The 25,193-nt window shown below is 41.7% G+C and overlaps 1 protein-coding gene across 1 annotated transcript in view; it reads left to right on the forward strand.

The window, feature by feature from the left end:
- The first annotated feature begins 9,542 nt into the window (after positions 1–9,542).
- Positions 9,543–25,193, forward strand: part of LOC122687299 (translation initiation factor IF-2-like) — a 48,593-nt gene continuing 32,942 nt past the window's right edge. The window contains exons 1-3 of the mRNA XM_043892654.1: positions 9,543–9,575; positions 11,778–11,936; positions 12,152–13,033. Coding sequence (XP_043748589.1) covers positions 9,543–9,575; positions 11,778–11,936; positions 12,152–13,033 — 1,074 coding nt within the window. The remainder of the gene's footprint in view (positions 9,576–11,777; positions 11,937–12,151; positions 13,034–25,193) is intronic.

Genomic DNA, 25,193 nt, shown 5'->3' on the forward strand with positions numbered 1-25,193 from the left:
ATCACCTCCACTACCTTTGTTCATAGTGATGTTTCCTAAGGCCCATTTGACTTTGCATTGCAGGATGTCTGGCTCTTGGTGAATGATCACACCATCGTGGTTATCTTGGTCATGAAGATCTTTTTTTGTATAGTTCTTTGTATTCTTGCCACCTCTTCTTAATATCTTCTGCTTCTGTTAGGTCAATACCATTTCTGTCCTTCATTATGCCCATCCTTGTGTGAAATGTTCCCTTGGTATCTCTAATTTTCTTGAAGGGATCTCTAGTCTTTTCCATTCTAGTGTTTTCCTCTATTTCTTTGCATTAATCACTGAGGAAGGCTTTCTTATCTCTCCTTTCTATTCTTTGGAACTCTGCATTCAAATGGGTATATCTTCCCTTTTCTCCTTTGCCTTTCACTTCTCTTTTCTCAGCTATTTGTAATGCCTCCTCGGACAACCATTTTGTCTTTTTGCATTTCTTTTTCTTGGGGATGGTCTTGATCACTGCCTTTTGTACAGTGCTATGAATCTTCATCCACAGTTCTTCAGGCACTCTGTCTATCAGATCTAATCCCTTGAATCTATTTCTCACTTCCACTGTATAATCTTAAGGGGTTTGAATTGGGTCATACCTGAATGGCCTAGTGGTTTTCCCTACTTTCTTCAATTTAAGTTTGAATTTTGCAATAAGGAGTTCATGATCTGAGCCACATTCAGCTCCCAGTCTTGTTTTTGCTGACTGTATAGAGCTTCTGCTCCTGCTGTTGCAAAGAATATAATCAATCTGATTTCGGTGTTGACCATCTGGTGATGTCCATGTGTAGAGTTGTCTCTTGTGTTGTTGGAAGAGGGTGTTTGTTATGACCAGTGCATTCTCTTGGAAAAACTCTGTTAGCCTTTGCCCTGCTTCATTTTGTACTCCAGGGCCAAACTTGCCTGTTACTCCAGGTATCTCTTGACTTCCTACTTCTGCATTCTAGTCCCCTGTGATGAAAAGGACATCCTTTTCTGGTGTTTGTTCTAGAAGATCTTGCAGGGCTTCATAGAGACCTTCAACTTCAGCTTCTTTGGCATTTGTGGTTGGGGCATAGACTTGGATTACTGTTATATTGAATGGTTTGCCTTGGAAATGAACAGAGATAATTCTGTCATTTTTGAGATTGCACCCAAGTACTGCATTTTGGACTTCTTTGTTGACTATAAGGACTACTCAAAAATAAAATAAATTTAAGTTTATTAATTAAAATATAATTAAAACTCAGAATTAGCCCTTTGATCCTTAGTAAATACTGAAGAATAACACACCAAGCACCATTCTATCTCTTTCTAGTATGCTTTTCTGGTTACTAGAAATTGGAAAGGTGAATGTTATAGATAATTTCTCAGATTCAGGTGAAGGTATAGTTTCACACACTACTTGGTTTCCACCAACCAGATGCACCTGTTTAAGACAAGAAAGGTGGATTTGAACAACATGAGAGAGAATCTACAGGGTTATTCTGGCAAGTAAGGGGGTTGAGGAGTTCAGTTCGTCTATAGAACTTTAATGGAGGACCTAGAATTTAATCTGTATCTTCACTTGTGTAAGTGACATAATGACAGTGTTTCCATTTGACCACCCCAGTGTTCAACAGTATATTTCTCCTATATATCCTCCAAACCTGGTTCCTGAGTATCAACAGAAACATTATAAATTATCTATTACATTCTAATAAACTCATTTTTGCTTAAACTAGAAAAATTTAAACTTGTTTTCTGAAACCAAGAACCATGCATGACCTATGTAGTAATTGGTACCAGAAATGAGATGCTGGAAGGTGCAAGTAACACTAATTTAGGAGAAGCTTTGGATGGTGAGGGCTTGGAATTTAGCTTTAATCTGGTAGCCAAATATTTGTTTAGTGTCTCACTTGTTTACTTTTAAAAAGCAAGATAGCTGTTGCCTGAGGTTATAGTGTTCAAGGAAATAATAGAATGAACTCATAGTATCCATAGATGTTAGTAGGTGTTGGTTCATTTTTGCTAATTTTATCAGAATCTTCTGAATTAGATGAACTCAGTAGAGATGGAAAGAAGTAAAGGTTTGCTAAAGAAGGCCTTCTCTGCCTGTGTCCACTAACTGCATTGATGGAGAGCCCAGTGATTTAGAACTTGCAGTATTGAACAACTCATCTGCCTTTTTGTATCTGAACTTGAAGAAGTTTGAAGCTGTAGCCATGAAACTACAGTGTTAGCAGGAGGTAAGGCTCTTGCTTTGTCATAAAGCAGCAGTGATATTGCTGGCAAGAGATGATGAATTGTATTGCTTCCCCATATAAGCCTATTATTTCAGATGCTCTCAAGGTAGCCACCATTAATTTAAGGGCCAGAGGGAAGGGCAGAGAACAGAGTCCAGCAAAGAAGAGAGGAGAATCTGCAGGCTCAAAAACCATGTCTGGGCAAGTCTTTTGACTATGGCAGTTTGTACAAGGAACAGAATTAAAACAAGTCAAGTTTGCTAAGTGTTTGAAGGAATTATCTTCCCAAAGAAACCCAAAACTTGGTCTGCAACATTCTGTGATTGCTAAAACTTTAAAACAACTCCAATATTTCAAATCTCATGAAGTCTCCAAGAAGTACATCCTGCCCTCCACTCTACCCCACCCCACTCCCATGCCCACCTCAGATATATCTGTCAAGGAAAAGTGACAAGGATGAACCTTCCCGGGTAGATCCAGGAGCAATAGAGGGCAAGGCATGAAGGAGAGCATTACAGAGAAACAACCAGGAGTTTCCAGGTTGGCCAACAAAGAAACTTCCTGCAGTGCTGGGGCAGAGAGTCCTGGTTATTCCTGCTCAGTAGGTTTTGATAATTATTGTGAAATGGTACCTAATGTCACCAAAGGACATCAGCTTATTGCAATGACCCATTTCTTCTCCATCATTGAAAACTTACGTGTGCTGGTAGCTGAAAACATATCTTTTCAAATTTGTTTTTATTTTTTTAATTGGAGGACAACTGCCAGACGATATTGCGTTGGTTTCTACCATACAACATGAATCAGTCATGAGTATACACATGTCTCCTTCCTCTTGAACGTCCTTCCCACCTCCCACCCCTCTAGGTTGTCACAGAACATTGAGTTAAGCAATTTCCCACAAGCGATCCATTTTATGTATGGTAAGATATATGTTTCAGTTCTACACTCTCAGTTCACCCCATCTTTTCCTTCACCTGCTGTATCCCACAATTCTGTTCTTTACCTCTGCATCTTCAAAGAGGTACATCAGTACCATTTTTCTGGATTCCATATAAAAGTGTTAATATATGATACTTGTTTTCTCTTTCTGACTTACTTCACTCTGTATAACAGGGTCTAGGTTCACCCACCTCACTAGAACTGGCTCAAATTCATTCCTTTTTATGGTGAAAATATATCTTTACTTAACTGGTTACCAACCTAGAAGAGCCCCATCTGGGCCTCTTAGAGAGGGTTGCATATCTGTTACTGAAACAGCAGTAGAAGAGAGAGACTTGGGTCTTGATCCCTTGGAGAGGCAGTGAGACTGTTCTATTTATGAAACAAAGGTGTGCATGTGGGTCTGGAAAACCAAAGAGGTGGACCATGACAGAAAATCGCTAATAGCCTAATCTGGAGGTTCTAAGCTATGTCATTTGTTCTGCTTCCCTTTAGGATGACTTTCCCCTGGTGAGTGGAATTAGCTTAGTGACTCACTTCTAATTAATAGAATAAAGTGGAAGTATCCTGTGTCAATTAGGAAACCAGGTCATAAAGGACACTGGGACTTCATCACTGCTTTCTCCTGGATAGCTCGCTCTAGCGGGGAGTCAGCAGGATACTCAAGCAGCTTGTGGACAGAGCCTGAGGCCTCCAGCCAGTAGCCATGTGAGGAGCTGAGGCCTGCTGCCAACAGCCTTGTGAGGGAGCCTTCTTGAAATTGGATCTTCCACCTCCAGGCAAACCTTCAGATGATGGCAGACCCTGCCAATATCCTGACTGCAACCACGTGAGAGTCCTTGTGTTGAAATAATCCAGCTAAGCTGTTTCTGAATTCTTTACCTATCAGAAACTTTGAGATGGTAGCATTTCTTGTCTTAAGCTACTCATTTTTGTGATGATTTGTTATTGAGCATGAGGTAACTGATATACTCGCTCAATATCAAGTCTCATCTTCTTCCTTAGAAACAAAATCTTGATTTTTGAGTATTATTTTTAGCCAAAATACGATATACCTCACATGCCTTCTGAATCCATCCAATTAGATGTCAGCAGGAGCATTGTTAGGCTGCTTCTTTCAGGACAACTCCTTTAAAAGGTGGTAGGCCATCCACCTTCTTCCAGCCTGGAATGCAATTTGATGAGTGGAAGTCCAGCAATCAATTAAGATCATGAGGCAACTTCTAGAATGAAAGTAAAGAGCTAACGATGACAGGATAGAAGCAATCCAGGTGCTTAGTAATGATGGGATCATCAAAGGGGCCCCCCAAATGCCATTTGTGGACCTTTTAACAGTGGAGAAAAATCACCTTCCACACTGGTTAAGTCATTGTTAGTTCTCGTTTCTGTTACTAGTAACTTAAATGCAGTTACTAACTGATGGAAACTGGGATTAGATTTCTTGGATATCTGGCTTCTAGGAAATAGAATTCACTGAGCTACTAAACAGGATAAATCATTGAGCTACCTAACAGGATAAAGCTTGGTTGGAGTAGTTATTACTGTAAATTATTGAGCTATGTATCTGCTATAAGCCTTCCTGGGACATGAGGAGTTTATGCTGCTTATCAAAAATTCTCTTCCCAGGTCAGAAAAGAATTATCCAGGAAATCCTCTGGACTTCCATATGGGCATCAATGCAAGATTTTGTGTGCACACACACACACACACTGTTTTGCACACTAAATTACTGACACTTGGGCTGAGCTGAATAAACCATCCTTCACCCTTACTGTTCTGTGCCACTTAAGAATTGTAAGGCAGCCAAAGTTAATATTCAACGTGTAATTTTCTGGAGATATCTATATCTATCTATCTATCTATCTGTCTGTCTGTCTATCTATATATTTAAGCTTCCCTGGTGGCTCAGAGGTAAAGAATCCACCTGCCTGTCCAGAAGACATGGTTTGACTCCTGAGTTAGGAAGATCCCCTGGAGAAGGAAATGGCAACCCACTCTAGTATTCTTGCCTGGGAAATCCCATGGACAGAGGATCCTGGTGGGCTACAGTCCACGGGGTCACAAAAGAGTCAGACATGACTTAGTGACTAAACAACAACATACACACACACACACATATGTATATATTAATAAAATCCACACTAGCCTTTGTTTGAGGCAGCCACCTGCCTGAAACTGCAGCAGTAAGCAGGGGCTATAGCATTCTGAATACCATAAAAGGTCTGAAGAGCTAAGATAAAGACATTTAGACACCCTGTCTGTAGGTTCCTGTGCAGTTTTTCGTAATGAGATTGGAGCCCTTTTATTCTGGTGGGGCATGAGTGCCAAGGACTGGCGAAACCAGGGCACGCAATTTATTCACTAGAATGAATCCTGAAAACTGAATCTTAAAACAACAACAACAACTGAAAATGATTGCATACAAGCAGCTGAAAAAGTGTGGAAGGAGAAGGCAGACACTTTATGGAAGGCAAATATGGATGATGCTTTCTCATTACCCCCAAAAGAAAACATGCAGTATAGTTAAGGGATCCAAAAACCCAAGAAATCCCAATGAAGCTAAGGAAAATCTGTCAGTTTTGATGATATGTCAGCGTAATATGTCCATGTAAATGTTACACAAAATCCTATTGTTTTATGTAGAAATGGGTCATGTAGATCTCATTACATAGTCCTGTCATAAATGAATAGGATATTTCAGGATTTCACAAATATACATCTGTATAATAGATCAACTGGGTAAAACATAATTCAATTCAGTTTTAGAGATTTTACTCAGAGAACCTTAAACTAAAGCAAAGTGCATACAGTCAGCCCTCCATATCTGCACATTTCATATCCATGGGTTTAATCAACCAAGGATGGAAAATATGCTAAAAAAAAAAAAACAAAAAACCAGAAAGTTTCAAAATGAAAATTTCAACTGGCTGCTTGCTGGCAATTATTTAAACAACATTTAACATTGTTTTGACAGCTATTTACATAGTATTTACATTGTATTAGGTATTATAAGTAGTCTGGGCTTAGTCTCTCAGTCATGTCTGACTCTGTGACCCCATGGACTATAGCCTGCCAGGCTTCTCAATCTGTGGAATTCTCCAGGCAAGAATACTGGAGTGGGTTGCCATGCCCACCTCCAGGGGATAAGTAGTCTACAGACTATTTAAAATATAAGAAAGGATGTTCCTAGGATGCAAACGCTACTGCCATTTTACAGGAGACTTGAGCACCTGAGGGTTTAGGTTTCGTGGGAGGTGCAGTAACCAATCCTCTGCAGATATCAAGGGATGACTCTATCGTTTTCCTAAATTATTAAGAAATCTGTGGGGAAGAAAGCTATTAAGGTTTGTGCAAACGTAATTGTGTTTTGCATTGTTGAACTTTGCTGTTTGATATTAGAATATATTCTTAAATATATGTGGTTCTGTTATACATCATTTTAATGTGCATTTCTTACTTTATGTTTTTTTTTTTTGCTAATGACATTACTTGCTGTTTATATTTATTTTAGACTATAGAAATGATGGTAGACAAAATGCAAATTTGAGCAATTTTTTATTCACATTCAAAATGGGTCATGAGAGCCTTGAAGATGAGAAGAGTAGTGGCCGACCATCATAAATTGACAACGACTGACTGAGAGGTTCATCAATCCTGATCCTCTGACAACCACACGGGAAGTTGCCCAAGAACTCTGTGTGGCCCATTCTATGGTCATTAGAAAATTGGAAAGCAAATTGGAAGCAAATGAAGCAAATCGGAAAGGTGAAAAGCTGGATAAGTGGGTGCCTCATGAGCTGACCGCAAAAATCAAATCAAAATAATCATCAGTTTGAAGTGTCATCTTCTTTTATTTCACACAACAAGAAGAAGCCATTTCTCAATCGGATTGTGATGTGCGCTGAAAAGTGGATTTCATACAACAACCAGCAACAACTGGCCCAGTAGTTGGACCTAGAAGAAGCTCCAAAGAACTTCCCAAAGCCAAACTCTCACCAAAAAAGGCCATGGTTACTGTTTGGTAGTCTGCTGTCCCTCTGATCCGCGATAGCTTTCTGAATCCATGCTCAGCAAATAGATGAGTTGCACTGAAAACTGCAATATTGGCAGCAGGCATTGGTCAACAGAAAAAGCCTAATTCTTCTCCACAAGAATGCCCCAGTGCACATTGTGCAACCAACGCTTAGAAAGTTGAATGAATTGGGCTGTGAAGGCTACAAAGCTTTGCCTCATCTGCTATATTGACCTGACCTCTTGCCAGTCGACTACCACTTCCTCAAGCATCTCAATAACTTTTTGCAGGGAAAATGCTTCCACAACTAGCATGAGGCAGAAAATGTTTTCCAAGAGTACTTAAATCCCAAAGCACAAATTTTTACACTGCAGGAATAAACAAACTTATTTCTCATTGGCAAAGATGTGTTGATTGTAATGGTTCCTATTTTGATTAATAAAGATGTTTGAGCCTAGTTATAATGATTTAAAGGGCTTCCCTGGTAGCTCAGATAGTAAAGAATCTGCCTGCAATGCAGGAGACCCAGATTTGATCCCTGGGTGGGGAAGATCCCCTGGAGGAGGGCATCACAAATTATGCCAATATTCTTGCCTGGAAAACCCTGTGGACAGGGGAGCCTGGTGGGCTAAAGTCCATGGGGTCGCAGAGTCAGACACAACTGAGCGACTAACACTTTCACTTCCAACTTCCTTAATGATTTAAAATTCACAGACTGAAACTGGAATTACTTTTGCACCAATCTAATATTCTCCATAAGTGCATGGGCACGGAAGAATTGAAGAGCAAAACCCTGGGCTTCTATAGCCAGGACGATGCTTGACGGTAACTCACAGAGAAGTAGTTCTGTGCTCTAAGGAAGACTTTTTTAACAGTTTATTCAACTCCAAATTTATAGTGTTTTTTAAAGCTATACAGTCAGGTTACATTTACAGTCCATCACCAGAGTTAATAGAAATACAATTAGTTGTAACTACAGTATGGTTAATGGAGACACAGTACATAAAATGTAAACTTCGCTGATTCTCTAATTGGCATAAAAGCCGAGACACAAGAAAGTAGTCTTTATAACACAGCAGAGTTAAACACCAGTAATCAACACAACTAAAAGCATAGATTACACAAGACTCAGATTTTCATCTTAAGAAAATTTCCTTTAACTGTACCATCAAAGATTTTATCTGTCCTCTAGAGACACATTGTCCCACACAGTAGCCCCTAACCACACATGGCTATTAAGTACTTGAAGGTGACGTCCTAGGAGTGTAAAAACCCCAGGGGATTTTGAAATGTAGCTTTGAATGAAAGAATATAAAATGTCTATTGAAAAGTTTTTATGTTGTATACATCCTGAAATAACACTTTTGATAGTTAAATTATTAAAATTAATTTTACCTGTTTCTTTGTATTTTGAAAATGTGGTTACTAGAAAATTTAAAAGTCCATCCACAGCTCACATTTGTGGCTGACTTTATATTTTTATTGGACAGCATTTCTCTAGATGCTGAAGGACTATAATTGCATAACTATACTGAACTTTCATCTGTGTACATTTCTGTTCTCTGTCATAGTTCATTAGTCATTAGTTCATAGTGTATAAGGTGAGTTCAATACTTCTCAACACATATTTCTGTTTTCTTCACACCTTACTACTGTTAGGCAGTCTTTTCCCTCTGTTAAGAACCCTTTCCCACTGGCCTAGTTGGCAAATTCTTACCTTTTAATAGCCAGTTAAAGCATTCTTTTCTCTGTAAAATTTTCTCTGAACTCCCTTACTCCACACTTGTACCCAAACTAGAAATACAGATTGTCCTCTGGATTATGAAAGTTGTTGTTGAGTCGCTAAGTTATGTCTGACCCTTTGTGACCCCCATGGACTGAAGCATGCCTAGCTCCTCTGTCCTTCACTATCTCCCAGAGTTTGCTCAAATTCATGTCCATTGAGTCAGTGATGCTATCTAATCATCTCATCCTCTGCCACTGCCTTCTCCTTTTGCCTTCAATCCTTCCCAGTGTCAGGGTCTTTTCCAATGAGTTGGTTCTTTGCATTAGGTGGCCAAAATTTTGGAGCTTCAGCTTCAACATCAGTTCTTCCAATGAATAGGGTTGATTTCCTTTAGGATTGACTGATTTGGTCTCCTTGCAGTCCAAGGGACTCTCAAGAGTCTTCTCCAGCACCACAGTTCGAAAGCATCAGTTCTTCGGCACTCAGCCTTCTTTATGGTCCAACTCTCACATCTGTACATGACTACTCAAACAACCATAGCTTTGCCTATACAAACCTTTTCTACTGTTAAAGTATCTTGCCCAATATCTACTGGATGCCCACCATTAACAGAACACAGGGATAAGTGGGGACATATCCAAACATGAACCAGAAAGACACGGACCCTATGCCCGAGGTGATTGCAGCTAGAATGGGATACCGATAAGTAAATACCCAGTCACCAACTGGAGTGAAAAATCCTATCACAGATAGATTCAGGGAGCACATCATAAGCATGCCTCTCCCAGACAACTTCTTTGTGGCAGATAAAAACACTGAGCCTGAACTATATGTATCTGATCCCATAGGAACCCTGAATTTAAAAAATAGTTGTGTGTGTAAGTATAAAAGCTCAAGAGCATCTTTTTCACATCACAATTGGTTAGAGTGAGTTGCCTTCAAAATACAAATTCCAGAATAGGCATTCTTCTATTACATATATGTCCCAGTATCCATACAATGACTCTCTTAGCCAGGAAATTTAGGTATTGATTTTTTTTAAAAAACAAAGTACAACAACAAAATAGCCCCAACACAATTAGAATGATTAAAAATGAATTCCACAAAAGGTGTGCAATTTACTTAACACTAATGTACTATCAAAAAGAGTTCAGGATTTCAAGGATTGGATTTCTGTGGGTTGAGAAGATAGATGAAGAATGAAATGAGGAGCTCTGTTATCTAATATTTTGCAGTAGACTTTTAAACAGGAGTGTTAAAAAGGGCAGGACCAGTATTTGGCATGTTGGATTAATTGTGTAATCTTATTTACCAGGAGGTCGTTTATCTACCAACCACAATGATCTAAAACCCAGTTAAGAAGCAAAAAGAATGCTTTTTAAAGCATCATTTGAGTAGTCCAAATATCTGTCACAAGGTCGATGCACTTAAAGTTCACCTGCCTTTCTCCTTGGTGAGCACATCAGTTCCTTATATGGGACCTATTTTGTTTTACTTTAGACTGAATTGTGACAAATGAGGCTATCTGGAATCTCAGTCTGCACCAGACTAGCAGCTGCCAATCAGAAGAGGAGGATAATGTTAGAGACAGGCACCCTGAGAAAAGAGAGAAAAGACAGCAGATTGTTAGGGAAGGGGGAGAGAAAGCAACTACCAAAGACAGAGGTGATCACTGAGTCATAGTATCCTGGAGTCCTTCAGGGTGAGGACTGGTGGCTTCTATATGTCCTGGGGTCCTGGAAGCCTTCCTAACTCCCAGGAAGGAGCTTGACAGAGAACAGGAACTTGATGTAGTCGTTAAGTTCATCATAACCTACTATCAAAATTAACTCTGAATTTTTAAGAAAAAGCCAAAAAACGGCTTATGAAAATAGAAACATCTAAAATACTTTTCAGAAAATATTTGTCCAACGGTTAAAAACAGTTTTAAAGAAAATTAGTTTGATTCCTTAAAGGGCCACACACACTCCAATAATGATGCCTATCACTTAATTGAAACAGTTGGCTCTGAATCAATCCTGGATAAACGTCGTTCTGCGGAACAGTGGACTTTACTAAGCTGCCTTGAACCGATTTTAAATGGTGGTAGATACAAATAATAAGCTCTCATATGAGGTTTAAATATATAAGATGGCAACAGATCGCACAGTTGAAATCACTAGGGTGATGTAAAATAATTGTTCTAAAATGCTCTATCACCATGAAGCAAAATCTTCCGGCCATGTGCCCAGCACTGTGCTAGGTGCTGTATTATTAAGCACTAACCTGAAAAATCGCTTTTCCTTTTAAGAATGTGAAGGTGTTCCCAAATCCTCATTCATATTTTTAAAGGTTAAATGACATCTTACACGCACAACACAACCATTACATAACAGGCATAGAATACTGTTCTATGACTTGGATAGTTCTTTTTTTTTTAAGTGCACTAGCAACTTTATTTTCAAATGCTGTCGAATCCTTAAGGATCTGAAAACCTACACATAGGAATGGAGTGTCTTATCCACTCACTTGTTTTGTGTGATAACTGTTTAAACACAGGCATGCCATTTCGGAGTTTACAGTGAGGCTAAGCTGTACTTTAGCGTTTTTGCAGCAAGCAAAAACAATTTCTGCAACGGTCCTCATTTCCCCTGGCAATTTTTTTTTTTTTTTTTTTTTCATGGCGAGTTACTAAATGCTAGATGCTAGAGTCAAAAAGAAACCTGACATCTGGGGAGGTGTTGCGGGGGTGTTAATAGTTCTAGTTTGATGTTTGGGGAGAGCCTTGAGGATGATTTTAAAACAGCAAATACAGGGAGAAGAGGGAAATGATGGTTTCGGATGACTCTCTCCTCCCTCCACTTTCTCTCTTCACCAATCCGTATCCCCCCCAATTTAGAGGCGGGTTCAAGGGAGATCAGGCTGCAGGAAACCCGGAGGCTCTCCGGGGCTGCCGCCCCGGCCTCGTGATGTAATTGTTATTTCTTACTCGGAGCCTGAACCCGCGGAGAGCTGCCCGAGAAGCGGCAGCCGGGTGCCTTCTGCCTTGTCTTGGAGGGTCAGGTTCGGTCCGAGGACGATGTCGATTCGCGGACCGACTCCGCTGGAGACTTCGCAGTGACAAAGCAGCAGAAGATAAACCCTTCTTCCGTCCGAGGAGCTGAACCCGGCGCTCCTCAGGTCTCCTTCCCAGTTTTCTTCTCGGACTCACCCCCGATTATCCCTGGGTGCCTCCTACGTGCTGGGCGCCGGATCAGAGGGGCCCGCAGTTAGCGCCCGTTCCGCCCCCCACGCCCCAAGACTAAAGCAAGACACACAAATGACAAGGTGGTGGAAGTTGGGGGGGTGGGCGAGAGGGAGCCCAGGAGACACGGGGCGTGGGGTGAAGTGGGCGGAGAAGGAAGCCTAAGACGCCGGCACCCAGGAAGGGACCCGGGGCGTCGCGACCCCCAGGCTGAGCCCCCTTCGCGGGCCTTTGGCCTGGGTCACGAGACTGGTCCCCCCTGCCCCCTCCGGGAGCCCCAGGAGGAGCTGTCCCGGCGCCTTCGGCGGCGGTGGGGGCTGCTGGAGCACCCGCCTCTCCCGGCCGCCGTGGTCCTCCCGCCGCCTCGGGGCTCCCGCAGCCCCCGCCCGGCCGGCCGGAGGGCGGGCGAGGAGGAAAGCCAGCCAGCCGAGGGGGCCCCGCGGTTCCCGCGAGCCTCCGGGACCCGAGCGCGTGCCTGCCGCCCCGGTGACAATGGGAGAGAAGGGGGGAAAAAAGGGTTAAGAAACTTGGCTGAAGAGCTGAATGGCGTGGAGCGGCGAGGGGAGGGACTGGGCCGCGGCCGCCGCGGCGGCGGAGGGAGGAGCGCGGCTGCGGGCGGGCGGGCGGCGAGCGAGGCGCTCAAAGTCAGCCTCGCAGACATTGCAGCAGAGCCCCGAACTCGGGAGGCGGCGGCGGCGGCGGAGGAGGCGGCGGCGGCCGAGGCGGAGGGACGACCCGGCCCCGCGCTCGCCCGCGCGCCCGCCCGTGGCCTCGCGTCGGCCGCTGCGCCCGGCAGCGCAGCCGATCGGAAGGAAGAGCTCGCCGGGGCGCCGAGGGAGGACGGGGCGGCGGGGCGCCTTCGCGGAGTGAGCCGGCCGGAGCCCCGGCGCTCGGAGCCGCGGCGGCCTCGGGTGAGTGGCGGCCGCGGCCGGGGGGCTCGGAGGAGCGGCGGCCGCCGCCGGAAGCGGCCGGGAGCGCGGCCCGCGGCGGCGTTGGCGTTGGCGGGCAGGGCCTCGGGGGGCGTCGGGGCGGCGAGGGGCCCGCGCTGCGGGGCGGCGGGAGCGGACGCGGACGGCGGGCTGGGCTCGGCGGCGGGGGACGGCTTCCGGGCACATCCCGCCTCTCCTGCCGGCTCCGAACCTCCCCGGGAACTCGGGGGGCCAGGGCAGCGGGGCCGGCAAGTTGTGGAGTTGGCCCGGGGGGCTCACCGGCGCGTTCCTGGCCGTCCTGGGCCGGGGGGGGGCGCGGGGAGGGCGGCCGCCGTGTGGCCCCGGAGCCGGGCCGGGGGTCGGGGTCGCGCCCCCGCTCGGCTGTCCCCCTCGGCCCGGAGCCCCGGGCGCTTCTCGCCGCGCGGTTCTCGGTCCTGCTGCCCCGGGCGTCCTGGGCGGCGCCGGGCGCAGCTCCCCGCCTCTCGCCCGGGTTGCCTCCCTGCTCTGAGCTGGCCTGATCCCGGCTGGGGAAAGTGGGTAGGCAAGGGGTCCGCGCTCCCGGCCCCCAGCCGACCCTCGGGTCCAGCCCGGCCCGTTGGTACTTATCCTTCCCTTCCCGAGGGCGAGGCCCCTGGGACCCGAGGCCTCAACCATCACTTTTCTCCGGAGCCAGAAAACCGAGTTCACCTCTAGAGTGAACCCCGTACAGGTCCTGGGAGGCTTCGTTTTTCTCTCTTACATCCATGTACTACTAGTGGATATTGTCTTATGAAGGGTTTTCCGGGAAATATTCTGCAAACCCTCACAACCTTTCCAAAGTAGTTTTCCAAATTTTAATCAAGAGTTGCTGTTCCGTCTGCGGGAACAAAGGGATCAACTATGTCTTAGAGGCGAGCAAGCTGGGAGTCTGTGACACATGTTGATCTCTGAAGTATCACAGGAGTTTTTACCATCTATCTCGTTATTGAATTGTACTTTTGCGTTTTAAAAACATTTTTAATAGGGCGTTTTTATGTTGGAAAAGAAGTAAGACGTTCTTAGCCACAGGGGACTTTTCATTCAGTTGGTGGAACTGGAGTTTGTCTCCGGTAATATAAATGATTAAATGTGAGATTGTGCGGGAAAAACTGTTCTTAGAGGAAGAGTGTCCATCCATAGGGTGAAAGTAAAAAATGGTTGTCGAGTTACAGATGATGGTTGTTTTCTACGTTTGGGGAGGGAGTGGTTTGTGAAGCAGAGGGCTTTGGTAATTCATTCTTTAAAGTTATGAATTGCATTGAACCTGCTTATTAGTGAATCATGACTTTAGCAAGTGGGTGGCATCTTCCCGATGTGATTCTTCAGTGGTTAATCACTAGTTTGCCACCTTTGTTGTTGAAGAGACACTGAAATAAGTGGACTTTTTAAACAAATGGTGCTTCATCTGCCTGGCACCAAAGTGTGGGTTGCTGCCTGGAGTATGTTGAAATGTTTTCAGCTTTGAAGTAAGTTGCTCTGGTTTTGCCCAGCGGTTTGGTAATGTGGTTTGGGTTTAACTGGTTTCAGAGAGTAGTGGCTTCATCACCAGGGCTAACTTTTCTCTGCTTGGAATTAGTTCCTAAAGACAAAGAAGATTCCAGCAGTGGACCAGCCATTATCCTGCAGGCTACAGGATTGTTAGTCTGTTTCCTACACTCTGGTGGGGAAAGACCTCTTTCCACACTTACCCCTTGAAAGTGCCCTAGAAGCAGGAGTAAAATACATACCAAAAAAAAAAAAAAAAACAAAACAAAAAGCAGGACTCCTCATTGTTGGTTTTACCCCAGTGCGCTCTCTACAATGCCTTTGAGGTAGTTGAAAACCAGGTTTAATGCTTGGACCCACTTCCCGTGTGGGTCTCCAAACTTTTACTAATTGGCCACCCTAAAATTGTATAAGTTTGCAGTAAAAAGACATCTGTAAAAGAGGTGGAAGGCTCCTCTGACTCTTGCAGTTTTTTCAGAGCAAAACATCATGATAAAAAATAACCTATACCACCACCTAGAGTCTGTTTGTTAGTTTATTGCTCCTGAAGTTTGCTTAAATGGACATGCCTCTTGTGGTTCTGATACAGCCAAAGAATTATTATTAAATACTAACTTTCAAAAGGCCATCCAAGAGAATGATTATTTGCATGATAAATAACAGGTGCCAGTTGAAATTATGCATGCTACCTTTACAATAGAAAATGATGACATATCAAGTTAAGTGGCCTATTTGCCAAAAGATATTAATTCCAAAGACTTTAAGAAATTTTGTGTCTGTGACTTAGGTAGCTCTGATTGCTTAAAGGCTCTCTGCATTGTCACCAGAGATTCAAGACATCTTACAATTTAATACCCTTAGGACTTTTTTGAGGTCCAAGTGAAACAAAAGCAATGATCAAATAAAAATGTAAGGGAGCATCACAACTCCAGAAATTCTGGAAACTTTAAAGGTAAGAGAGAAGTTAGGCTATAGTAAAGTTGCAGTTCAGAGATGTGAAAAGTAGCATCACTGTGAAATAAAGTGGCAATCTGTCCTGCTGGTAGTTTATACATAGTAAAACAATCTGTTAAATGGGAGGATGGGAGACCTTAAGAAGACAGCTCTGTTGCCATGTGGTTTAGCACATTGTCCTGGGAGGAAGTAACATTCCTTCTTTAAACAGTGTAACCCGAGAGAAAGATGGCCTCCAAGATCTTTAATTAAATACCAGTTGAACAGAGAGAACTAGAGCACTGTATTAATTCTGTCAAACATCACTATTTTAGAACATCAAGGACAACTAAAAATGAATTAACTCATATCCGAAAGCAGAGTTTTATGGAAGGTGACAGATGAGGCAAAATATGTCAGTCTAATGGCGCAAATAGGGAGATAAGGAGATATGTCATTCTTGGCTCCCTGAAAAGATGAGAAGGAGGAAGGTTATTATTGTACAGATTCCATTGCAAACCGATACTGGAAGAAGGTGGCACAGAAGTAGTTTTAAATCAGAGTGGCTTAGGATATATGATGTTAAAGCGATTAGGTTTTAAAACTTGACAATTGTAAGAAACTTAAAAGGTCATTTTTAAGTGTTCCGAAAGAGCAATGATAGCTTTGTGGATCAGGTTAAAAAAATAACTCTGCCCCACATAAGTTCGAAACAGCTCATTTTTATCAAGAAAAAATTGTTCTCTTTAAATTGTGATAGGTTGAGTTTTGCTTTTCAAACTTCAGATTTCCGGTTGCAGTCAGGTTTTAAAGTATAGGTGGAAGCATTCCAGTTTGTCCTCACCCCACCTCCCTTTCTCCTTGTTGTTTCTGCTTTCTTGTCCCCTTCTTTAAAATGAGTAGCTTCTACATCTGTGGGTGTTTTCTCCCATTAACCTTGCCTTCATTTGTAATTTTGCTTCTTAGCTGTGTTGGGATGAAGGGTCTTTACACTTGTGCTCTTTCCAGATGCCCCTTCACGTGGCTGACGCACCATGAGGGTGGGTTCTGTTTTGGTTTGGTTTCATAGTGGTTTAGTGCTCCACGGGTGCAGACTGGGGAAAAAAGCATTTGCTGTTCTAACAAAGCCCTTTGTATCCGTCTTCCAACTAGAGAAATATTTTTATGAAAAGCAACTTTTGATTACTATGGAAAAGTCAGAGAGACGCTCTGAGCAGAACAGGGCGGGGTAGTGGTTGGAGGCACTTTCAGGATCATGAGTTTGATTTGGCGAATTGTTCAAGATGCATTTCCTTAAGTGGCAGTTTTGCGAGGGGACTGACAGAGGGGAAAATGAGTAAACTTCATTCCGTAATATTTAGATTGACGCAATAATCAGGATTGACAGAATATTACTCCAGGAGGGTCACTAAGACTTGAGAAGGTAAAAATCGAGAGTGTCAGATGATGAAGCAGGCCAATGGCATGGAACTGAGGCTTATATCCAGAGGTTGGAATGAAAAAAAAAAAAGTAAATGGAGGAGAGAGATCTTGTTTCTGTATCCTGTTTTGCATCTGGTACTGAAGCAGGAACATGAATTGCTGATGGTAATGGAGTCCCTTTTATGAGGGCAGCAATATTATATAAATAGTGGTGGTTTGAGAGGGAGAAATGGCAAGTTCCCCACTTGGGCATGTGCACACTGTTTTTGAATGTCTCTTAAATATATCTATAAAGTGGAAGGTCAAAATTGGATACCAGCATAGAAACAGGACTTAGTTTATTTCAAAGGAAATGAATTAAAAATAGACCATCTTTTCTTTATTCTTTTGAGATATGGTGTTTTCCAGGGGTCTTATTAAACATGGAAAACAGAGTGCTGAGGTTTGGGTAGTATAACTGGAGAATTCTTTCATAAGATTGCTGATAAGGATAACTTCATGTAAATAGCCCCAGAAAGAATGCTTTCTTTAAGCACAGTATCTGGTGATTCAAGGGGAGGGGGAAAATTGGGACCAAAGAGACCTCTGAAACCTTATCAGGGTTTTTTTGCGAACTGCAATGTAGATGTCCATCTGTTGTTTTCTTATTCCTTGAAATGTAATGTTCAAACGGAATTTTTAGAGTTCTGAAAAGTAGAGTTTGTTTAGAAGAGACGTTTCCTTTTATTTTGCTACAGATATGAAGAGTAATTTTAATTTTTCATGATAAATATAGGTTATTGAGATAAGTGTGTGTGTGTGTGTGTGTGTGTTAGTTGCTCAGTCATGTCCGATTCTTTGCAACCCCATGGACTGTAGTCCACCAGGCTCCTCTGTCCATGGGATTCTCCAGGCAAGAATACTGGAGTGGGTTGCCATTTCTTTCTTCCGGGGGTGGTGAGGGGGGGTGTCTTCCTACCCAGGGAATAAAACCCGGTCTCCTGCATTTCAGGTGGATTCTTTACCATCTGAGCCACCAGGGAAGCAGGATGATACCCTAATTGTTATCACTGTTGTGTTACATACTCTGCACTTTGAACCTTAAAATTCCTATCGATCCCTACATAATCTTGCAAATATTACAAAGAATTATTAAAAAAATGTGATGTTTTAGGATATTATTATTCCTGAAACACGTAATTTTTCTTAAATTCATAAAACATTGAGAATGAAAATGAGGAAAAGGTAAATATGGTACATTTTACCACCGTGTTAGAATTTTGTTAAAATTAGTATCTTGAGCCAAGCTAGGGATAACATTTAGCCTAGAGCTCTTCTAGGAGTAATGAGGTATGGATTTGAAGAATTCAGAAGACTGATAACTCAGAAATGTAGAAAAAATTACTCTTTGAAGTTGTGGAAAAAAAGAACCCCACTGTATTTACTTAGTATTACTAAGATTTTTTTTTTAAAAGCTAAACCAGATTTTAAGATAAACTGTTATTGAAGATAATATATGGATAATCACTTCTTAAAGAAAGTTTATTTCCATGGTTTTTGATCAAAATAAATTCAATAAGAACTCCAGAATATGTTGAAACTTTTCCTAGGAAGATGCTTGTGACATTCGTGTATCCATCTATCCAGCCAGCCAGCCAGCTAGCCTCTTTCCTGCTCTCCCTCCCGACCTTCATCCGTCCCTCCCTCCCTCCCTTTCTTCCTTTCATTCTTCTTTCCTTCCTCTTTGGATAAATTGCACTGGGGTTAAAAAAAAAAAAGCATTTTGTTAAGAAACTTGGAAATGAACTTGCTTCTCTGACAGTGAAGAGCTGTGTTTGAAATTCAAAGCTAGCATCTCTCCCCAATTTTTTTAACTTGGTACACCTCAAAGAGTAAAAGCTCTAAAAAGCTCTAGACCCATCTTGCCTCTTTAGCTTGGTGTCCTTCAGTAAAAATATTTTTAAGGATGGAAGGAAGAGACCCTTATTTGCCTTAAATTCCGGGTCACCGTCTGACTAAGCCTAGAGTTTCAAGAAATACTCAACTAGAAGCCTGCTGGGAATTTGAGTCATCAGCTTAGGATACCACTGGGACCAGGACAACTCTGACTGACCTGATGCTGGTGTTTATTCAGACCTTTGGTGGAAAGGAGTCTCTCACCCTTGGACCTGCAATTAAGAAAGTCATTTTTCAGTCACCTGTTAAATGATAGACAGGGCTACTCCTTGTTTTCAAATCTGTACTTTGCTAATAGATTGAGGGTAGCTCAGGAACCTAACAAGTTTGGGACTTGTGTTTTTTGCAGTTGGCTTTGATTATTTTACTTTTAGCTTCTTTACCAGCTATGTGAGGGTACTAAGTAAAAGTACCTAGTTTTCTCTTTACATAAGAGAAAAGCTGAATCACATAGTGGCTAAGATAGCTTCTCCTAGGAATTGTGTACTTGTAATTGTTAAATTTTCTTGTACATAATATGTGAACATGTTAACTATGTTACTGTGTTAATAAAGTAAGATAATTTAGCATTACAATAGTAATAGAGGAAATTATTTTTGTATACCATCTTAGAATAAGAATATTATTATAACTGTGATGACTTAAAAACGACAATGTGGATAAGAGAGCCTGACATGTACCAGGACACAATCAAAGTTTGAGATTTAGAAGTTTCAAGAGACAGCTGTCTTGAGGAATTTATCTAGATATCGAGAGAGATGAAATGTTTAAGAGATTATATCTTTGTTTTTTTTAAAGCACACATTTTAAAGAATTTTTTTTAATTCTCGAATTTATAGTAATCTCCAATAGAGTGGTAGATTTTTACCCTGGAAAAGAAATTAAGGAAAGGAAGGAGAACAGAAGAAGGTGGAAAACAGCAAGAAAAAGTGCTTGAAAGCACAGGAAGCACGACCAAACGGGATCTAAGAAATACTCTCAAAATGAAGTTAATCACAGTTGCAGTTTTTCGCCAAAGGGTGTATTTGCACAATGGGTCATGTAGGCTCAGGTTTGACTTTTGAAAAACACATTTTGAAAAAGCATCTCTGTTTTATTATTCCACACAAACTTTTCTAGCTGAAGTTCTGCTACTGAATCAATATGTGATAACTGATGAAAGGGAAGTCCTTTATATCTCTGGGCAACATCTGTAGATTCTGTAGAACAGGGAGGTTAGATTTCATTTCGAAATTCTGAAACCCTGACTATATATCAATATATGTTGTTGTTGATGGGAAACAGTAAAGATTTCAAGGTTGTAGCTTTGAAAGTAGAGATGTTTGAGTCCAAACTTGAAATATAAAAAGTTATTTAGTTACTTATCTGTTGCATTTCCCTTTTTTATTGAGAGGAGGAGGGGCAGGGAAAAAAGAGGCTTGGGGGCTCTTGCTTTCATGCTAGGCGTAGGGCTGGCTGTTGTAGAGTTCCCCTGTGACATATAGGCATCATTTTCTCTATTTTGGGCTTCCCTGGTGTCTCAGACAGTAAAGAATATGAAGTGTGGGAGACTTGGGCTCAATCCCTGGGTTGGGAAGATCTGGAGAAGAGACTGGCTACCCACACCAGTATTCTGGCCTGGAGAATTTCATGGACAGAAGAGCCTGACAGGCTGTAATCCACGGGGTCTCTTAGATGGTAAAGAATCTGCATGCAATTCAGGGGACCCAGGTTTGATCCCTGGGTCAGGAAGATCCCCTGGAGAAGGGAAAGGCTACCCACTCCAGTATTCTTGCCTGCAGAATTCCATGGAGAGAGGAGCCTGACCGGCTACAATCCATGGGGTTGCAAAGAGTCAGATACGACTGAGTGCTTAACACTACTCTATTTTATAGATAACAGACCTAGTCTAGAGAAGCCTGAGTGACTTGCCTGAGGTCACACAACTAATTTCAATGATAATAATTTGATTTTCTATTAGAATAGAGTGACTTCCCTGGTGGCTCAGATGGTAAAGCGTCTGCCTACAATGTGGGAGACCCGGGTTCGATCCCTGGGTTGGGAAGATCCTCTGGAGAAGGAAATGGCAACCCACTCCAGTACTCTTGCCTGGAAAATCCCATGGATGGAGGAGCATGGTAGGCTCCTACAGTCCATGGGGTCGCAAAGAGTCGGACACGACTGAGCTACTTCTTCATCCTGTTCATCATCATCTGTGAGAATATGACATCTTTCGAAGAGAAAACCAGTTTCTACCTGATTTTTAGAAAATCATTAAAACAAAAACAAACAAAAAAAAACCCTGCTCCCAGCCGGATAGCCACAGGACTCAGGCAGCCTGGCTTCTCAAAGAGCAGCCCCACTGGGAAGGCACCCTGCTTCCAACAGGTGTTTCTGCCGCCGTTGGCTGTGAATTGTCAGCTGACGTCCTGCTCCTGCACTTGCAGGAGGGGGTGGATTCACCCAGAGCAGTTGTGCAGACTCTGAGCTCTGGTGAAATGGACCACAGTGTTCTTTGAGGCAGAGAAAGCTACTATGTTTCTTGATATAATTTATTAAAAGAGCTTAGCATGGTCTTAATCTAGGTATTCCCAAGGCTAATTATGTTTGTGCACTTCAAGGAGCCATTGTAGCAGATTCAGAGCCTTAGCTTTTCCTGGTTGAAAAGTTAAATCTCTTGGCTATTACGGCTCTTAACATGATTTTTATTTTTGTTGTCCTGTGTTCACCCCCATTATAAGTACTGTGCTATGCTAATGAACTAGTCTCTGTAATACAAAGAGGAAACTGACAGTATGTTTGTGAATTTATCTCAAGGATGCAGAAATCGAGAGACGGGGAGCATGTGGCTTCATTTGGGGAGTAGACCATGGTCAGGAAAGAAATTTTTGAGTTAGGGAGGTTTGCGGCACATCATGTATTTTTAAGTACACATGAGGCATGTTCTTTTATTGTTGGAACCGTGAGAAATGGAGTTATAAATCTCTCCACCTCTTTTTACTTGCCTCATTTAAAATTTATGGAATTTTGAACCCAAAAGAATCAAGCTGAGTGGTTCCTTATACACTAAAAGGCAGTCAAATTGAAACTATATTGAATACATAAGATTGAGTAGTAAGGTTCATATACATACTTTTTAGTGTGTTTTGGATTTTGAATTGCCGAGTAAATGTTGGATAAACGTCACCGTTAGTATAAAAGCTGCAAAAGAATGTTTGACTATGATTTTTTATTGAGAGTATATTGTATCTGGCCAAATAAGTGAGAAACTGTGTAAGTGAACAATCTGAGTAAGAAAATCTTTCCTGAGTTCATAAATGTATATAAATTCAGACACATTTAAAAAAAATAATTGAAATAGACTAAATCTACATGAGGTCAAAGTTTGAAGATGGACAGTTTTATTCACGGCCTGTTTTTTTCCCCAGTATCTGAATGTTTGGTGTTACCGAGGCAAAACTCAAAGCAATACATTGTTCACTCTGTTAGTAAAATGTTACTCTTACCTGTCCTGGTAATCCTCCACTGAGCTGAATCAGTGTTATATTCTGTTATATCTTTTGCTTTTGCTTGGGCTTTCAGGAGCTGAAGTACTTTCATAGGAGCCTTAGCTATCAGTTTGGAAAGGAATTTGATAGAAACTGTGAGATTTCTGAGTATAAATGTGCTTGTTCTAGAAATACCTTGTCTTACTTGCTCATTTTCAAACAAGTCGGTGTTTAGAGGCATCTTGCTTAACAGAAAAGCACATAGGCTAGGTAGCTGGTGTAGACTGTAACTCAAATAGTGACCAGTGCTACTATTTAGCCTTACACACCTTTTCCTTTTCTCTTGATCTTCCTCCTTTCTCTATTTTTGTTTCCTTTTTTCCCGTTTTCCCTTTTGTTTTCTTTATTTCTCACTTAATCTTTTTCTTTCTTTTTTTTTTTTAAATTGCTAGGAGTATCTGTGTGATACAGTAGGGTAAATGCTTATTCATTTTCCAACATTTTTGTTGTTGTTAATTCAAAACTTCCAAAACATTTTTTTTGTCTGTATCTTGAGCACCTAAGGATTTAAAGCCTCCAGCTGGCAGCTGTATAAACCCAGGGATGAGAAATCAAGTTTTGATTTATTTCCCTCTTTTTTGTTTGTTTGTTTTTGCTAAGGTTACCTCAGAAAGACAGACTTTTGTACCAGGTGTTAAGGAATAGTTAATAACCTTTGATGATGGATCCAGCAATATACTAAGTCTAAGCTGACCCCAAGGGAGGACCTGTGATAATCAGGACTGGATCTTACTTAAGAAGTGGAGTGAGCAGGGTCAATTGCATCATCCCTGTTTTTTGTAGCCTGCTTTCTTCTCATGCTGTTAAAATATGGCCTTCAGGACAGTCTTATGATTCATTTGATATTCTAGAACTTGGAATATATTTTCTAGGATGAGAATTTAAAAAAGAGAAGCTTTACAGTACAGGTGCACATCAGTTCATGCGGCAACCTTGTTTCTACATGTGACATGTATTTTTGAGTTATATTTAAAGTTCAGTAGGGCAATGACAAACCTATACAGCATATTTAAAAGAAGAGATATTACTTTGCCTGCAAAGGTCTGTATAGTCAAAGCTATGGTTTTTCCAATAGTCATGTACAGATGTGAGAGCTGGACAATAAAAAAGACTGAGTGCTGAAGAACTCATGCCTTTGAACTGTGGTGCTAGAGAAGACTCTTGAGAGTCCCTTGGACGGCAAAGAGATCCAACCAGTCAATCCTAAAGGAAATCAACCCTGAATATTCATTGGAAGGACTGATGCTGAAGCTGAAGCTCCAATACTTTGGCCACCAGATGGGAAGAGCCAACTCAGTGGAAAAGACCCTGATGCTGGGAAAGATTGAAGGCAGGAGGAGAAGGGGATGACCGAGGATGAGATGGCATCAGTGACTCAATGAACAAGAGTTTGAGCAAGCTCCGGGAGGTGGTGAAGGACAGGGAAGCCCGGTGTGCTGCAGTCCACGGGGTCGCAAAGAGTTGGACACGACTGAGCAACTGAATGACTATAAGGGGAATTTTATTTGTAGATGAGCAGAGTCAGGTAACTGTAGTTAACTAGTGTGATCACAACACTTGCAGGCCAGCTCTGCTTACTACCGAAGAATAATAATCTAAAACCACTAGTGAAGGTGGTTGGGTCTGTTGGTTCCATTGGGAAATAGTGCCAAGATTATGGGCCCCACTCCTGTATTCTCCTGAGGAAAGGTACCAGATCAGAGATGACACTGTAGACCAGGGGTGATCAGCGCCCTGAACCAGCTGCACCAAGATCCGCCCCTCTAGAAAGAAAGCAGAAGAGAAGAAACTTAATTGTAGCCTTTGATGTGGGCCACAGACTGACCGCATTTCTAACCTTGGTGAAGCAAATTGGAATGGAATATTCTTACTCATGGGACAGAAGACAAAAGAGTGTAGGTGCTCATCATGGTCTCCACACCTCTAAAGTGATCAGATTTGTCTCACAGTTCCTTGAACCCCTGATTATAATAGTCGCACCTTTGTTGAATGTCTGTCCTCAGTAGACTGTCAGTTTCATGAATAGGAGCTTATTCATCAATGCATTATCCATGCTGTAGATGCCTGTTACATAGAAGGTTGCTAAAAAACGTTCATTTTACTGTACCAATCTTAACTATTAGTGAAATCTGGCTCTGGGAGGCTTAGGAATGGAGCCTTTATGCATTAATACATAACAGCTGCTAATTATTATGAATAACTTATGCATAATAACTGCTGTCGTACCATTTTTTTCTTTAGTCTATTTAAATTAGAACTTCTAAAAGGAATAATATTTCTTCTTTAAAATGTATCATCTTCTTTCCAGACATATTTTTTATGAGGGAAACTGTGAAACTGCTGGTGACATTATAATTACTTGGCACTTGAAATTGTTTTGTATACTAAGTTTCTTCAAAAATACACAATTTATAATATATTAGAATGCATGTTCAACAAAATCTTTGGGGGCAATATTTACTGTTTTTAAAAAAAAGAGAAAGTATTTCTAGAGCCTCATGGCGGTTTTCTTGACCTCACTTGCAGTAGTCATCAAAATCTACCAGCTTAACACATTTAATTGCATTGAATTTCACTTTTTGGGATACTATAGGCATCTTATAATCTCATATCTAGTATTAATTTTGGCATTCAGTAATCTTAAAAGTTAAGAGATATCAAGAAGGAATTGTTCAAAACCTAGTAAATTATAGAACTTAAGTAGTTTATGAAGCCCTTTTGTTTTTAAAAGTTAGGATTTGCTCTTCACTAGAGGTGAATTTTCTGTTAGAACGTTATCATATTCCACTAGATTAACAATGCTAAGGTAGGAAATAAAATTA

This window comes from Cervus elaphus, chromosome 31 (assembly GCF_910594005.1).
Source record: "Cervus elaphus chromosome 31, mCerEla1.1, whole genome shotgun sequence".
Classification (NCBI taxonomy): domain Eukaryota; kingdom Metazoa; phylum Chordata; class Mammalia; order Artiodactyla; family Cervidae; genus Cervus; species Cervus elaphus.